The following is a 16,675-nucleotide window of genomic DNA, read 5'->3' as shown; positions in this document are numbered from 1 at the left end:
GAGCAGGCTGAGGCTGTCTGTTCCCATGGGACTCCTGGCACTGGGAAAGCACTGACCCAGCAGATGCCTGGCAGGTGAAGGTGTGAAGGAGCAAACAGGTGGCCTCTGCGTAGGGTGTCAACACACACCGTCTACTCACAGCCATGGGTGGTTCTGGCATCTATTGCTGGAGTCCCTGGGTGATGCAAATGGTTAACGCCCTCGGCTGCTAACAGAAAGGTTGGCAGTTGAGACCATCCAGAAGTGCCTTGGAAGAAAGGCCTAGTGATTTACTTCCGAAAAATCAACCACTGAAAATGCTACGCAGCGCAGTTCTGACACACGTGGGATCATCATGAGTCAGGGCTGACTCAGTGACAACTGTTTGGGCATCTATCACTAGACTGTAGCCTCCGTGAGCGGGGGCCCTGGTCTGTCTTGTTCTCCACCGTTCGCCCAGTGTCTGGTGTGTAGTTGTTGATCAGTGAAGACGAGTCGAATGAATGAATGAATGAATGAATGACTGCATTGGTCACTCAGAAAGCAGTCGGTTGAAGCACCTTCAGGTTGGCCCTGTGGCTAGGGGCTGCCCTGTGTGCAGCTGGGGTGCCCCCGCTCTCTCCCAGCAGACAAGCTGAGCGGAGACCCCACCTCCCCCAGTGGTTCTTCTGTCCTCGTTGCCCCGCAGAAAGACCACCCCTGGAGGCGGGAGATAGTGAAGAGCGCCCTCATGGTCACATACAGTTGTGTGGCCGCCTACTGCCACCCACAGATGCTCCTCGCCCACGTGGACACCCCCATCACCGCGAAGATCATCCACCACTACTCCAGCAGCTGCCAGGTACCCCCGGGGCCCCGTAGGCCCCACCAGTGTACACAGGGGATGGCCTCTGAGCCAGGCTGGGGAGCACCGCCCTCTGTCACTGTCGGAGCATCCCCATCCCACCAGGAGACATCCAGGGGTCTTACCCGACGCCCAATATTGCGGAAGCCCATTGCCCCGGTCTGGGCTGTTCTCTGCTGCTTTGGAGCAAAGCGAGGGTAGGGGGGCAGCCTCTCCCCTGATGCTGCACCCTGGGCCCCCAGGAGTCACAGGATGAGCCTGCCTCTTCCCAGCCCATGGAGTCTGCCTTTCCTTTCCTCCGCCCTCCCTGACACCTGCCCCTTTCCTGAGGGACAAGGAGTGGGGTTGTCTTCAAAGAGATGCAAAGAACTGGGCTATTTTCTTGGAAAGGCGGGGAGGAGGAGACACAGAGAATAAAGCAACAATTATCTTATTTCGATAAGTGATCTGCCTCTCTGGGGATACTCGGGGCTCCGTGCTTCTGCCCCGGGTTACCGGGGAGGTGCAGTGCCCTGGCCAGCCCTAGCCGGAGGCAGATGCACAGTCGGTGCAGTGAAGCACGGATGAGGCTGTTGCCTCTCAGGGCGCTGCGACGTTGAACCCCTTCTCCAGGCAGAGGAGGAGCTCTCCTTTCTGAGGACTGGGGTGCTGGTGCTGGTTCTTGGGGGGCTGCTCACAAACATGCTCTTCTCTCTCTTCCCGCTTGCTGGGTCTGGGCACAGGACATCTCCCTCAAACTGGCCTTTATGAAGAGCATTATGCAGGTCACTGACGCCATCAAAAGCATCGAGTACCTGGAGGACTTTCAATTTGCCCAAAAGGCCACCGTTACTGGCATTATAACGGTGAGCGGGTCGGGGGCTCCCTGGGCCCTAGGTGGTTTGAGGGTCTAACTCTCCGCTGACTGGTTTCCCCCAGGGCAGAAGCTTCCAGAGTGCCCGAGGGAGCCAGGGAGACAGAGGCTGTGGGGGTCTCTGAAGTGCCCCCCATCTCAGTTCTGCTTTGATGTAACTGTAGGAGTTCCAAGTGCAATTTTTGTATCTGATGGAAGGTTTCACAGCCAAGAAATGTTTTAGAAACCAGGGCTGAAGACCCCGGCCCTCTTGGGCCCTGTGGTGCCTTGGGTGGCCGCTCAGGGGCTGGTACACAAACGGGCCCTGGGTCAGCCCAGCCAGGGCCCAGCGTTCTCCACGGGAGGGGCTTAGGGTCCATGATCTGCTGGAAGCAAGACCTTGAGCCACATTTGCATAGAAGTTTGGTAAGATCTAGAAAAATGGAAAAATGCCAACCGTCCAAAGGCAAGAATTTGGTGACGAGGGCTGATGGAGTTTGTGGGGTCGCCAGAGTCCTTCCTCCCCACACCCCCTTCCACTGTCACCACCACTAGGTATCATTGCTAATGCCTTGGGTTCTCGGGACACTGCTTGAGCTGCTTTGGAAAGAGTCCCTGAGGGATGTGAGAGCAGGCAGAACAGAAGGTGCTGGGAAGGACACCAACATTTATCTGCTCCCACTCAGACTTGGGAGCTACACAAGTGTAATTTCACACACAGCTCCGGGAAACAATCCACTCAGTCCCTACTTTACAGAGAAGGGACTCGGGTGCAGGCAGGGGGCATGATTCACCCAAGGACATGCAGCATGTAAGACCTGGGCAGGAAGTCAGGTCCATCTTGAGCTCTGCTCTTTACACTAAATCTGCTGCCTTCCTTAAGATGTCAAGTGGTTGGAAAATGAACAACAGAAACAGGGATGTAGAGCACTTTATAAGAGGTCAGGTCCCCCGGCACTAACATCAGGGAGTACTGCCACCGTTACGGTCACCGTTGGCCAGAGCCCACCCCTTGCCAGGCCCTCTGGGCAGCCAGCAGCTCATGGCCTGCTCGTGTATGGCAGGCCATCCTCAAGGCTGAGCCGGCTGACAGCCTGGTTTCTCCTGTGCGGACCACGGCCATGGATGCCCTCGCGCACCTGAGGTGAGCCGTGCTCCTGCCCATGTCCCCAGGGTCTCCTGGGACAGAGGCGAAGCCGAGACCTTCCCTTGTGCTCCCCAGGGTTTGCACCTCTTTGCGCTCCCCTGCCTCTGTAGCAGGGGTCTTGGGCTGCAACCTCCACCCCTACCCTGGGAACTGAGCAAGCAGAGAAGATGGGGGTCTGCTTCTCCCAGTTCTCACAGATAATTCTCAGCAATACTTCAAGCTTCACGGTGATACAGATGCCCCTGGTCCAGGGACCACACTTTGAAAACTCTTGGGCTAAGGCCAGCCTAAGGAGCCCTGGTGGTGCAGTGGTCAAGCACTCAGCTGCTAACCGAAAGATTGGTGGTTCGAACCCACCTTTGGCTCTGTGGGAGAAAGGCCTGGCAATCTTCTCTCGCAAGGATTACAGCCTAGGAAACCCTTTGGGGCAGTTCTGCTCTGGCACATGGGGTCACTATGAGTTGGAATCGACCTGAAGTCATGTAGCAACAACAACAGGACCAGCCTGGGAGGGCAAGTGTCCCTCAGTTCTGGCCAGGGGGGAGCACTGGAGTATTCCTGAGCAGACATAACAGGCTCATAGCAAGAGCAAGTAGGAGAGGTGGCTTTGGGCCCCTGGGTTTCCCTCTCAATCACAGACACAGTCACTGCTGGTGGCTAGGCAGAGCCAGGGCCCCTGGGGAGGGAGGCATGCCTGAACCCCGGGCCCCTCCCTCCTTCTGTGACCTGCCTTGGCGCCTGGACCGGGCAGTGGGTCAGCTCCCCACTGACCACTTCTCTTCACTGCCTCTCTCCCCAGCAAACTGAAGCCTTTCTACTCTGTGGAGGAAAACAGCGAGCTGATGGATATCAGTCTACATTCTGTAATTTCTCTTCAGCCCCCAGGAGAGGACAATGATTCCATGAAGGTAGGTCCCTCTGGGCCACCCCATTTTCTGGGTCAGGACCTGGAAGTTTACACTCAGATGGACCATGTGAGAGTTCATCTTCGTGAACCACTAGTGGTTGGAGGCAGCAAAGTGTGTAGGGATCTATTAGTAAGCATAGGGTAATACTAGGAGCCCCGGTGGCACAATGGTTAACGTACTTGGCTGCTAACCGAAAGGTTAGCAGTTCAAACCCACCAGCCGCTCTGTGGGAGAAGAGACCTGGCAATCTGCTCCTATAAAGATTACAGCCAAGAAAACCCTATGGGGCAGTTCTACTCTGTCCTATAGGGTCACTATAAGTTGGGATCGATTCAAAGACACCTAACAAGGTAATACTAACTGTTGTAACAGGTAAACCCAGAAATCTCAGTGGTTTAACAAAATAAAAGTATTTCTCATTCAGGTTAAGTCCAATTGGCAGTGGGCGGGGTGAGAGGTGGAGCTGCTTTACACAGAAATCCAGGTTGATATTGATAGAGGCTCCACCATCTTCAGTGGTCACTGTGGGTGTTGATATCCAACCTGGAGATGGGGGAAGAGAAACAGTATGGGGGATTTACAAGCCAATTTGCCGACCTCCTATTGGCCAGAACTTAGTCACATGGCCCCAGCCAGATGCAAGGGGTGCTGGGAAATGTAGTCCCTGACTAGATGGCTATTACCCACCAACACTGTGGAAGAAGAGGACACGTCTTTTGTGGACAACTAGCCATCTCTGCCTCGAGGGCCTGGCACTGGATAAGGAGTCAGGAGAACTGGGCAAGCCCTTCCTTTGTAAAATGGTTCTTCTTGAAAGATGGCCTTGTCCTTCGCATGAGAAGTACCAGTGTAAAGATTGTAAAGGCCTCAGCTCCAAGCAGACGTTAATGGGTGACTATCAGACCACTTCATATCTCTGAGTCTGGTGGAGCCCACAGAGTCACTGCTGTCCAGCCTTCTCCTCTCTTGGCGGCAGATCCTGTACACAAATGCCATGATTGCCCTGGCGCAGCTCATGGAGGGCCTCATGCAACGGCAGCTGGACCCCAAGGGCCTGCAGGAGATGGTGCACGTGAGTAGCCTCGCTGTGGGCCAGGACCTCTCTGCCACCCCGTCCCAGAACCTCATCTGAGGGCCCAGCTTTTTTGGTCTGTATTAGTTTCCTAAGACTGCTGTGACAAATTACCACAAACCGGGTAACCAATAAGAATAGAAATTTATTCTCTCACAGTTCTGGAGGCTAGGAATCTGAATTCAGGGTGTTGGCAGGCCCATCCTCTCTTGGAAGTTTCTAGGGGAAGATCCTTTCTTGCCTCTTTCTGCTTCTGGTGGCCCAGGCATTGCTTCGTTTGCAGCTGCAGCGTAACTCCGATCTGTGCTGTCATCGTCACAGGACTGTCTTCTCTCTGTCTGTCTCTCTGTCTGTCTCTCTGGGTGTCTCTTCTTCTATAGGACACCACTTATAGGATTAGGACCCTTTTGATTTCTATTTTGACATATAGGTCATTTAGAAGTTTACAGACATTTGGGAGATATTACAGAAATACTTCTGATTTTTGTTTCTAATTTAACTTCTTTGTGATCTAAGAACATACTTTGTATATTTTGAATCCTTTTAAATTTATTGAGACTCATTTTGTTGCCTAGATATGGTCTATCTTGGTAAACATTCTGTGTGAACTTGAAAAATAAAGTTTTTTAAATATCCTTATTGATTTTCTGTCTTCTTGTTCTATTATTGAGAGAGAGGTATTGAAATCTCTGACTCTAGTTGTACATTTGTTTATTTCTCCTTTCAGTTCTATCAGTTTTTGCTTTATGTATTAAGCTCTGTTATTGGGCACATAAACATTTAGGATTGTTATGTCCTCTTGATGAACTGACCCTGTATCATGAAGACATGAGCTTCTTTACACTCAGCACTGGTCTTTGTTCTGAAATGAACTTTGTCACATATTAGAACAACCCCTTAGGGCCATCTGGAAGGCAGGGCCACTGAGCTCCCGGGCCTTCATGTGCAGGCAGACATTCTGAGCAAGGCCAAGCACAGCAGCCAAGTACACACTGGTGAGGAGGCTGGGGACACTCTCTCTCTGCCCACAGCCTCCTCTCCCTTACTGGGTGGGGCCTTGAGAGAAACCAGAGTGTCTAGAACCACAGAGAAGCACTGAAAGTCGGACCCTGAAGGGGAGGGGCATGGAGGGCAATTGCCGGCCGGGAAAGGGCCGGCATCAGGACTTCAATGCTCCCCACCCCATCCTGTGTTCTGGGCTCTACCCACAGCTCCTGGAAAAATGGATCTTGTCGGAGAAAGAATGGGAGCGGGAGAAGGCCATGAATCTCCATCTTCGTCTCCTGCAGATCTACGTCCAGAGCGTGGGCGTCTGCGTGAGTCGGGGCACGCCCAGCCTCTCAGCTGGCCACTTGGACACCCGCCGGGGAATTTCCCTCTGTCAGTGAGAAGAGTGGACACGTGAAATCGAGTCCTTCCCCCTGTGGAGTCCCTCGGGAAGAGGCCGCCTCTTTGGGGAAGGGCCAAAGGGGGCTGCAATGAGCTAGCCACGGGTCCGGGGTGGGTGAGGGAGGGCCTGGACTGCACTGGGGCCAGACCTCAGCGTGGACCCAGGGTTTGTGGGCTCATACCGTGAGTGGTGAGGGCCCTCTTTAAGGAAAATGGTACACAATCAGGAATACAATACTGGTTAGGGAAGGGAATGTTTGCTTAGAACGAGAAAAGAAATGGTTGCAAAATTACAAATTTTGCACAGTTTGACACGAACATCACAAAATCTAGAAAGACAGTATAATGTTTTGATTGATTGGCTGTGCCTGACGCAGCTTAATGGGTCTCTTTTTCTACATTTGTTGGCTCCACACCCTCTGATTGCCTTGTCCTCAGGGACACCTGTTGGCAGGGGGAGGATCCGTGTCCCAGGGCTGGGGTGCAGGGACGGCAGCAGGTCCCAGGGCTGGTGAATGGTGAGAACAAGGTGAGCGTATGAGCTTCCTGTGGCTGCCGCGACAAGTCACCACACTGGGTGGCTGAAAACAATAGACGTTTATTCTCTCGCAGTCCCAGGAGCTAGAAGTCCGAAATTAAGGTGTCAGCAGGGCTACGGTCTCTCTGAAGGCTCAGAGGGGGTTCCTTCCTGGACTTCTCCAACTTCTAGTAGTTGCCGGCAATCCTTGGTGTTCCTTGGCTGGTAGACCCACCACTCCGACCTCTGTCTCCGCCTTCCTGCGGCCTTCTTCTCTCTGTCTCTGTCTCTGTGTATTCTCTCCTCTTCTTATAAAAGGCCTACCCCAACTCAGTACGACCTCATCTGAACTAATGACATCTGCAAAGACCCTGTTTCCAAATAAGGTCCCATTCTGAGCTCCTGGTTAGACATGAATTTTAGAGGGACACTACTCAGCCCAGCACAGAGGGGCAGGACCACTGTCCTGGGACACCAGAAAATGAGGTAATTTTGAGGCCAAGCCCTGCTTGTACCACCTGGACTCTCTGACTAAATTCTCACAACATTCCCTGAAAGAGGAGATGCCTTTACTACCTCTGCTTAACAGACGAGGAAAATGAGGGACTGAGAGGTTAGGTAAGGAGTAGGGGCCCCAGATTTGAGCCCAGGACTCAGTCACAGGAACAAGGCAAGCGCCTGGACATAGAAATTGGACCTGAGGTCAAAGGGGTGACTCAGCTGAGTCCTGAGCAGGGCTCTTGGGATCCGCCGGCCGCCGGCCCGAGCTGTGAGGCTTGGGGGACTGCAAGCTTGGGCGGGAGGTGGATGGGAGCGTCCTTCCATTCCCCGAGGGGTGTGTGCAGAGCAGGGTTCACCCTTTATGCTGCTGCCTGGCTCCGGGCAGCACCAGGTGTGCTGAGTGGACAGAGGCGGTGAGGGTGCGGTCTCCTGTCACCCACAGATTCCCCTGAAGCTGGGGCAGTTTGGCACCCTGGTGGGACTCATTGCCCCGTGCACCTGTGACCCCCACCGAAGAACCCGAGTGGCCTCCACTGACGTCCTGTCCAGCCTGCTGGACCTTCACGGTAAAGAGGGGTCTTGGGACCGGCCTCCTGGGACTGGGTGGGAGGAGGTGGGTATGGGCCTGTCAGCGGGGAGTGTGGCCTCTTTGTGCAGCTGAGTGTGTGGACGAACAAGGGTGACCAGGGGAGAGAGCGGGGGGTGGGGTGGGAGAGGCCGGGAAGCATCCGGAAGGAGGGTGCGTTGGTCAGCATGACTCACGGGGGATTCAGGGATGAGGTGAGCACCTAAAGACCAAGGATGTGGCTGGCAGGGTGTCAGGGGAGAGCCTTGATGGGAGCAAGAGTCTGAGCTGTGTAGAGGGGTGCAGGGAGCAGCCCCCCATGTGTCAGGAACCACGAGTGTGAAGGTGGAGGAAGGAAGCGACGTCCAGAGACCAAAGAGTGGCCCAGGCCCCTGGAGCCAGGGTGCCACGAAGCCCTTTGTCCTTACTGATCCTGTCTGCAATCATATCCCAACAGCCAGCCAGACCTGCTCCTTGTGGGACGCTTCCAAGGAGAAGGAGCTTATGAAATGTAGGGAGGACCTCAAGGGCTCGGATGAGGAGATGATTTTCTCTGCGTCTTCCAGAATCGCCAAGGTAATGAGCCGCGGAGGTCGTATGGGGTGTTGACTGGTCTCCCTGTGCCTTTGGTCACCTGCCTCAGCCTGGCTGCACCACCCACGTCCTCCTGCAGGGGGCGCTGCCTCCAGGGTCTAGGGCCCAACTCCATGCCATCCGTATTTAAACATTCTGACACATGTAAGGCCTCACTCTGTGCCTGGCACCCAGTAGGTGCTTAGCAGTCCCCGCTGTCCTCTCTCCTCCCTGAGCATGGAGGATGCCACCTGACACCCCAGACACTGGCACAGGGGCCCACTAGGTGGCTATAGTATGGGAAAGTGCCTGGAGCTGCCCAAACAGCAGGGCTGGGGCTTCATAGGGGCGGGCCACTTCCGCCTCAGGGGCCGGGGGGGCTTGTGGAGAGGCAGGACCAGGCCCCAGGACAGGACAGTGAGGAGGCAGCGTTTGGGGTGAAGCTTCCTGTGGGGGCTGGGGTGGTGGGGGCAGGAGATGGAACAGCCAGTGAGGTAGGGCACATTGTAGTCCATAGACCACCAGGCCAAGGAGGCTGGGATGGCGGCAGTGGTGGCTTTGAAGTAGAGGGGTGATGTCCTGGGCAGACCTGAGAAACGGGCTGGGGCCCAGGAGGGGGCTGTGGGAAAGTTTGTGTGGGAGAGGTGGGGCCCGTGAGGTGGGCTTGGAACAGGGAGGCTGGGGCATGGGAGGGGGCCTGGGTTTTGGTTGCCGACCCCTGGGAGGACCTTGTTCTAGGTGGTGTGCATGGAGTTTAACTGCGATGAGGTGGTGTCTCTCATCCAGAAGCTCTGCGAGAACATAGGGGCCATGGACCTCCAGCATGACAAGGCCTCCGTCACCTGGATAGGCACCTTCCTTCAGATGCGGGTCAAGGAGCTAGAGGACAAGGTGGTGAAGCCAGAGCGAGGGCTGCCATCGGGGTGGGGCTGCCTGGTGCAGACAGATGACCAGGCTCCGGACTAGGATGGGTGGGGCCCCTCCTGCCCTGGCTGAGAACGCCTCCCCAAGCCGCTGGTTGTTGAGGAGGAGGAGGAGGAAGAAGGGTTCTAGAACAAGAAAGAAACTTGTCGAAGGTAACCTGGTGGGTAAGTGGAGGGTAGGCTTGAGGCCCACGGCCCTCTCTCCCAGAGCCCACCACCTCCCACACAGAAACTCCAATAGTTAGTTCCAGGAAGAGACCAAAGGACACACTAGAGAGGGGGCTGGAGGTTTAACCATCCCATTGTCCAGTTGGGCAAGAGTCCTTGGGGTGAGGCAGGAGGTCAGTGGGCCCAGGCTGGCTCTGTGATGCCCTGCCCCCCCGCAGGTGGCCGAGATCCTGGGTGCCATCTTGGCCCACCTGCCGGTGGTGGACCACCTTGAGGTGCGACGCCTCCTCATTGAAGGCATCCTGCTGCTGGCACACTACCACCAGGAGACCGTCCTCACGTCACTCCTGAGGCAGCCCCTGCCCATGGAGAGGTGGGTGGCTGGGGCTGTAGTGGCCACAGCCTTCTGTGGAACCCAAGCCAGGCCAAACTCACTCCCATTGACACATCCCCAAAGATGGGGGCCTTAAATAGTACTTTGTCCAGGCCTGAAGTGGTCAGTCACGCCTCTACGGTGTCTCCTGCCGGGGACACCAACCTCCAATGATCCATGACCCAGAGCCATGACTTGTACAGCTTCATAATATGGACCCGAAGTCCTGGTGGTGCAGTGGTTAAGCGCTCGGCTGCTAACCAAAAGGTCGGTGATTTCAACCCACCCGCTGATGCCAGGGAGAAAGGTGAGGCTGTTAGCTCCTGTAAAGATTCCAGCCTAGGAAACCCTATGTGGCAGTTCTACTCTGTCCTATAGGGTTGCTATGAGTCGGAATGTACTCAACAACAATGGGTTGTTTTTTTCTTTTCCTGTTGTCCTGGTTGTCCCCTCTGGGGCCATGCCCACAGAGCCCACTACCACTCCCCAACAGAGAACAGAGCTCCTGGGCGCCCTCTGGTGCTGAGTTTGTTTTCCTCCAGCAGAAACCAGAACCAACCAGTTGCCGTGGAGCTGACTTCAACTCATGGTGGCCCCATGTGTGTCAGTGTGGAACTGTGTACCCTAGGGTTTTCAGTGGCTGGTTTTTCAGAAGTAGATTGCCAGGCCTTTCTTCTGAGGTGCCTCTGGGTGGATTCGAACTGCCAACCTTTCAGTTAGCAGCTTGGGAATCAGGGAAAACCTATTGCCATTGAATCGATTCCCACTCACGGCGACCCTGTGTGTTACGGAGTAGAACTACTCCGTACGGTTTTCTTGGCTGTTATATTTACCAAAGCAGATCACCAGGTCCTTCTTCCATGGAGCCACTGGGTGGGTTCACACTGCCAACCTTTAGGGAAGGCTGTTTCTAATTGTAGTGTGCAAGTTACCTGACTTCTGCAAGCTTTGGTTTCCTCTTCTGTAGAATATGGAGAAGCGGAGATAAAACGTGTCTTTACAGACTGTTGGGAGTATCGAATGGCATAAGCAAGCTGCCTGGCACCAGGCATTAATACGTGGAGACTATTATTTGGCATACCCGTAAAGGCATCAGGCAGAAGGCCTGGTGGGGATCTCCAAGGTCACCTATGAGTGAGGCTGGTGCTTCCAGGGGGCCATGGCCATCCCAGGAGTACCGTGGAGCTCAGGTCTCCTGCACCGTGTGAAGTCAGGAGCCTGAGTTCTAATCATCATTAGGCAGGTTGCTCCACCTCCCTGAGACTCCAGGGGTCACCCCCTACTCCCAGGGCTGCCAGAAGGCCAAAAAGGGCTCTTACTGAGAGGACATGAGGCCAGAAACCCACAGTCCTTTATGTGTCTTCATTAGCCACCTGACCGAGGTGTGGCAGGCTGTGGCAGAGAACCTGCCCTTCGCGAGGACGATGCTCCACGGCTTGATGGGCCGGCTCCAGTCGAGGTTCAGCCCCCGGGCAAACGCCACCTCCAAGGCTGACATCTGGCGGCTGGCTGCAGTGGACCCTCTGATGGTGAGTGTCAGGGGCTGGCTGGGGGCTCCTCGGGGCTATAGAGCCGGAGCCCCGACGCTGGCAACCTGCTCTCCCCAGACCCTGTGCACCATCCACCTCCTGGTGGAGAAGATGGATCAGGACGACGAGCTCCCGGACCTCCTCCCAGACCTTGTCTACACCCTTCTTCTGCAGCTCAGCAGCAGCCACAGGCCAGAGGCTTCACCCCCCATCCTGAAGACATGGCGGCTAGTGCACGCAGGGACCCTGCCCGAGGAGATCAACCTGCAGAGGTACTCCTGAGGGTGGGCGGGTGAGAGGGGGCTCACAGGGTGCGATCAGCAGGCCCGGCAGGACGCGCCCTCAGGCTGCCTCTTAGAAGCCACTAGACTGCACGGGCTATCTCCTGGTGGGGAGGAGGAGATTCCAGGAGCTGAGCTTACTCCTGATGCCTCCTACGTTTCCAGCATGGCATGGGTTATCGGGCTTTGCAGACCCCTCTCACAGGATTGCCCCTTCACCCCTTGAGCGAGGCCCAGAAGGCATTGTGAGTCCATTTCACAGACCAGAGAACCAAGGCATCATACCCCCACCTTCTTCCAGGATCACCATCAGATCCATGCAGCTTTTGCTCAGGAGAGTCAACAACGAGCACCTGGTGTGCAGCCTGGAGGAGCAGGGTGTGTGGAACCTCCTGGAGAACAGCTTGACGTTCCTGGAAGGCGTGGGCCTGCTCGCCAGGTAGGTGGGCCAGACTCTCACAGGTGGGGGTGGTATGTGCACTTCTTGCTGGAGGGAAGGGACCTCCCCTGTGAAGGGCACAGTCCAGGTGTCGGCTGAACCCTCACTTCTGGGGAACTGCCATATTATTCCACGTTCCATGCAACTGCCCCACGTTCCAGACTCCAGGACAGCAGCGTTGTACAAGAAAATCCCAATTCCACTTGCCGTCGAGTCGACTTTGACTCACAGCAACCCCATGTGTGTCGGAGTAGAACCGTACTCCACAGGGTTTTCAATGCTGATTTTTCAGAAGTAGATCACCAGGTTTTCTTTTGAGGCGCCTCTGGATGGACTCAAATCTCCAACCTTTGGTTAGCAGCTGAGCACTTAAATGTTTGCACCACCCTGGAACTCTTATAGTCTACCCCTTCCTGTTTCAGAGCAGGAAACAGAGACAGCCTCAGAGAGAGGAAGGTACTTGCCCAAGAGCACACAGGGGCCTCTGAGCAGGGCCAGGATGGGGAGTTATTTCTCTGGTCCTAATCACTCATGGAGTCCCTGAGTGGTGCAAATGGATAACTGAAAGTTGACTGTTCGAGACCAGCCAAAGTGCCTCAGAAGAAAGGCCTGGAAATCTCCTTCTGAAAAAATCAGTCATTGGAAACCTTATGGATCAGGATGAGGGGGAGGAAATGGAATGTGTAGTTAATTGCCTCCATGAACAACTGCCTCCTTTGCCATGAGACCTGAAGACCTGGATGGTGCCCAGCTAGCAGTAATGAACATTTTCATTAAAGAGTCTATAGAAGAATCCTGACCAAAAGGGGGAAAATGTAGACCAGAAGTTCAAATTCTCATGGCCTCCAGACTTTCTGGAGCTATGGAGGCTGGATGAACTGCTGGAACTATTGTCCTGAGATTAATCTTTAAATCTTAAATCAAAAATCCCCTCGAAGTCTTCTTAAAATCAAACAATAGTTTAGCTTAACTAGTGAAGAATGTCTGCCTTGAGTGCTGTGCTCTTTTAAGAACTGTCTATATGGGATCAAATTGACAACAGCAACTCGAAAGCTTAGACAGGAACTTTAGGGGGCAGTGAGTTTATGTTAATGGAGGAGGAACACCTCAGAGAAGGACAGTGAGAATGGTTACAAAACTCGAAGAATGTAATCACATGTCACTGAATTGTTCATGTAGAAACTGCTGAATTGGTGTATGTTTTGCTGTGTACATTCTCAACAACAGCATCAAAATAAATAAAGTAAAAGATAACCCTATGGAGTGAGTTCTGGGGGTCACCCTGGGGTCACCGTGAGTTGGAGTCAACTTGACGGCAGCTGCTTTGGTTTTCTTTTTTATTTTCGATCACTCATGAGCGGCCCTCATCCTAGTCCCCTCGTATGAAAGGGAGGTGGAAAGTACTTGCTTCCGCAACAACCTGACCAAACCCCTGGGGAGAGGAGGGAGAGGTCCGGGATGCTCACCCCGCCGGTCGCTGGGCACTTAGTGAAGGTCAGGCAGAGGCTGAGAGCCTCCCGGCCCCACGGCTGCCCGTCTCTCCCCCAGGCTGTGCCTACAGAACATGGAAGGCCACAGGCGGAGGCTGTCGGAGCTGGTGCTCAGGGGCCTGGACGCCGAAGTCCTGAGCTGTCGCATTAGCAGCACGGCGGTGTGTGTGGAAGTGAGGCGCCTGGCGGGGGACGGGCACAGGGTGGGCGTGGGCACCTTGGGAGGGCCCAGTCAGGGGCAGGTGCCCCATCCTGAGGGACATCCGAGTCAAGGGGGCAAGTGGGCTTCCCTCATCTGTGTGTTCATGCCTCCCTTCCTTCCTTCCTTCATTAATTCATCCCATGAACGATTCACCTGGGGGTGAGGCTGTGCCTGAAATGGAGTAGTAATGGGTATGTGATGTGTTAAGTGCTGCCAACACCTGAAAATCCTGGAGGGGGCCCCTCGGACGCTCTCTGGGAACCAGGCCTGGGGAAGGCGTGGTGCAAGGATGATGAACAGTGAACAGGGCTTTGCCAGGCAGGAAGGCCAGGAGGGGTGTGATGGCTACTTGGGTCCAGCTATCTTCGTATAGTTGGAGCACTTATAGGATCCTGAGGGAATTGACCAGAAAATTTTAGAACTTTTATTGACTGCATGGTGCCCAGTACACCATAGGAACTAAACAACAGCCTAGTGCTGGAGTCAGCACATTTTTCTGGAAAAGTCCGGGTAGTAAACATTTTCAATTTTGTGGCCCATGCGGTCTTTGTTGCCATGGCTCAACTCAACTTGCAGCCTGAAAGCAGCCCCCGACAATACATAAACCAACGGGCGTGGCTCATGGCACCGAAATGTAAAGTTCATACAATTTTCATGTGTCATGAAATATTCTCCTTTAGGTGTTTTACCAATCATTTGAAAATGTAAAACAACAAAAGACTAACAACCCAATTTAAAAATGGGCAAAAGACTTAGACATTTTTCCAAAGAAGACATATGAATGGCCAATAAGCACATGAGAAGATGCTGAGTGTTGTTAGTTACTAGGGAAATGCAAATCAAAACCACAATGAGGTGCCGCTTCACACCCACTAGGATGGCTATGATCAGAAAAAGGGAAAGCCCTCATCCATTCCCGGTGGGATTATAAAATAGCACAGCCACTTTGGAAAACAGTGTGGCAGTTCCTAAAAAAGGGAAACATAGAATTACCATATGATCCAGCAATTCCGCTCCTAGGTATATACCCAAAAGACGTGAAAGCAGGGATTCAAACAGCTACTTGTATGGGAATGTTCATAGCAGTGTTATTCACAATAGCCCCACAGTGGAAACAACCCAAGTGGCCTTCAGTAGAAGAATGCATAAGCAATATGTGATATATACATATAATGGAATACCACTCAGCCACAAAGCGAAATGAAGGCATGATTCATGCTGTAACATGAGTGAACCTTGAAAACGTCATGCTGAGTGAACTAAGTCAGACCCAAAAGGACAAAAGGTGCATAATCCCACGAAATATCTACAGTATGAAATATTAAATACCAAAAACCAAACCCGCTGCCACTGAGTCGATTTGGACTCATAGTGACCCTATAGGACGGAGTAGAACTGGCCCATAGGGTTTCCAGGGAGCGGCTGGTGGATTCGAACTGCCACCCTTTCAGTAAGCAGCTGAGCTCTTAACCACTGCCCCACCAGGACTCCGCATCTTATTAAATAGCCCTAACGAAAATGTCTAGGATATGAAATACCTTACTAAATGCCCCTAACGAAAACTAGGGGCCACGAGTAGTTCAGTGGTAGAATCCTCGCCTTCCATGTGGGAGTCCCAGGTTGGAAAGAAAAATCTTATTTCATATTCTGAATGAAATATCTAGAATAGGCAAATGCATTGAGACAAAAGATTAGTGGTTGCCCGAGACTACGGGGAGGGCAGAATGGCGGGTTAGAAAAAAAAAGTGACAATAATTTTTGGCTTGGAGGCTGCATGAAAATGAGTGGCAGGCCACCGCCTGCCCATCCCATGTCCTAGAGCAAAAGACTCATGTGGGAAACTTTCACAGGCCAACCCAATGCACGCTCCCAGGAGCCTCTGATCTCACCTCCTCTGTAAACACTGTGAGGATGGTTGGAAGAAGAGGCTCGCTTGCTATCTCACGCAGGACTATCTCCTTTCGTGTGCCTGCTTTACAACTCTAGCAGAGTGGGCAAGAAGCAGGTGCTGGCATTCGAGTGCCTGGGCTGGTTTCTCAGACTCCCTGTGCTTCAACCTCTACATCTGCTCAGCTGGGGATAACAGCACCCACTTTACCGGGTTTCAGTGAGGATTAAATGAGACAATGTCCCCCAAGGGGTCGGCATCCATTGCCAGGCCACGTGGTGAGGACTCCCAAAATGGTAGCTCGCTATTACTTTTGGAAAATTAGGTTCAGCTTCTGAGACACAAGTTATTTAAATGCTTTAGAAGTAGATAGGGCTGGGTGATAAATGATTTTTAAACACATGCTAAGCTTGGACTTTATCCTGAAGAATATTTAAAATACGGCACGACAGCCTAGAAAACCCTTTGGACACTTCTACTCTGTCACACGGGGTCGCCATGAGTCAGAATTGACTCCATGGCAACCGGTTTGGGGAATTTTTACAGAAGAGGAAACTGAGGCATGGAGAGGTTAAGTGACTTGCCAGAGCTGGTTCTCCTCCTCACAGTGGGGTTGGTCTAGGCATTGGATCTAATCGAATGCCCCACCGTTTGCTGAGAAATGGGCTTCTACTGGTGATAATCTTTAAAAGTTCTCCTTTCCAGTTCATGAGCGACCCAGTTCTGCACCAGGAGAAACTGCTGAAGCCCGTGGTGTTCATGCTGGAGAGAGGCGTGGACCAGGAGGATGAGGCTCTGCGGGTGCTCTCCCTGCGCGCCCTCGGCAACATGGCCCTAGGCGCCCCGCAGAAGGTACCACGCTGACCCAGGCACACCTGATGCTGACCCAGGCCCTGGGAGCAGCCCCTGGAGCTGGGCGGTGGGGACCTCATCTTCTGAGCCAGGCCCTGGGAGCAGCCCCTGGAGCTGGGCGGTGGGGGCCTCATCTTCTGAGCCAGGCCCTGGGGTGCAGCCCCCTGGAGCTGGGTGGTGGGGGCCTCATCTTCTGAGCCAGG

General features: G+C 53.7%; 1 protein-coding gene across 1 annotated transcript in view; it reads left to right on the top strand.

The window, feature by feature from the left end:
* Positions 1-16,675, top strand: part of MROH2A (maestro heat like repeat family member 2A) — a 50,447-nt gene that overhangs the window by 27,319 nt on the left and 6,453 nt on the right. The window contains exons 22-36 of the mRNA XM_004390030.1: positions 668-820; positions 1,546-1,668; positions 2,720-2,799; positions 3,602-3,710; positions 4,687-4,782; positions 5,994-6,098; positions 7,632-7,755; positions 8,212-8,330; positions 9,066-9,218; positions 9,637-9,791; positions 11,161-11,320; positions 11,399-11,592; positions 11,903-12,040; positions 13,589-13,703; positions 16,326-16,472. Coding sequence (XP_004390087.1) covers positions 668-820; positions 1,546-1,668; positions 2,720-2,799; positions 3,602-3,710; positions 4,687-4,782; positions 5,994-6,098; positions 7,632-7,755; positions 8,212-8,330; positions 9,066-9,218; positions 9,637-9,791; positions 11,161-11,320; positions 11,399-11,592; positions 11,903-12,040; positions 13,589-13,703; positions 16,326-16,472 — 1,971 coding nt within the window. The remainder of the gene's footprint in view (positions 1-667; positions 821-1,545; positions 1,669-2,719; positions 2,800-3,601; positions 3,711-4,686; positions 4,783-5,993; positions 6,099-7,631; positions 7,756-8,211; positions 8,331-9,065; positions 9,219-9,636; positions 9,792-11,160; positions 11,321-11,398; positions 11,593-11,902; positions 12,041-13,588; positions 13,704-16,325; positions 16,473-16,675) is intronic.

This window comes from Trichechus manatus, unplaced genomic scaffold (assembly GCF_000243295.1).
Source record: "Trichechus manatus latirostris isolate Lorelei unplaced genomic scaffold, TriManLat1.0 scaffold00277, whole genome shotgun sequence".
Taxonomy (NCBI): Eukaryota; Metazoa; Chordata; class Mammalia; order Sirenia; family Trichechidae; genus Trichechus; species Trichechus manatus.
The sequence above is the reverse complement of the archived record's forward strand: the minus strand, read 5'-3'. Positions and strand labels throughout refer to the sequence as shown.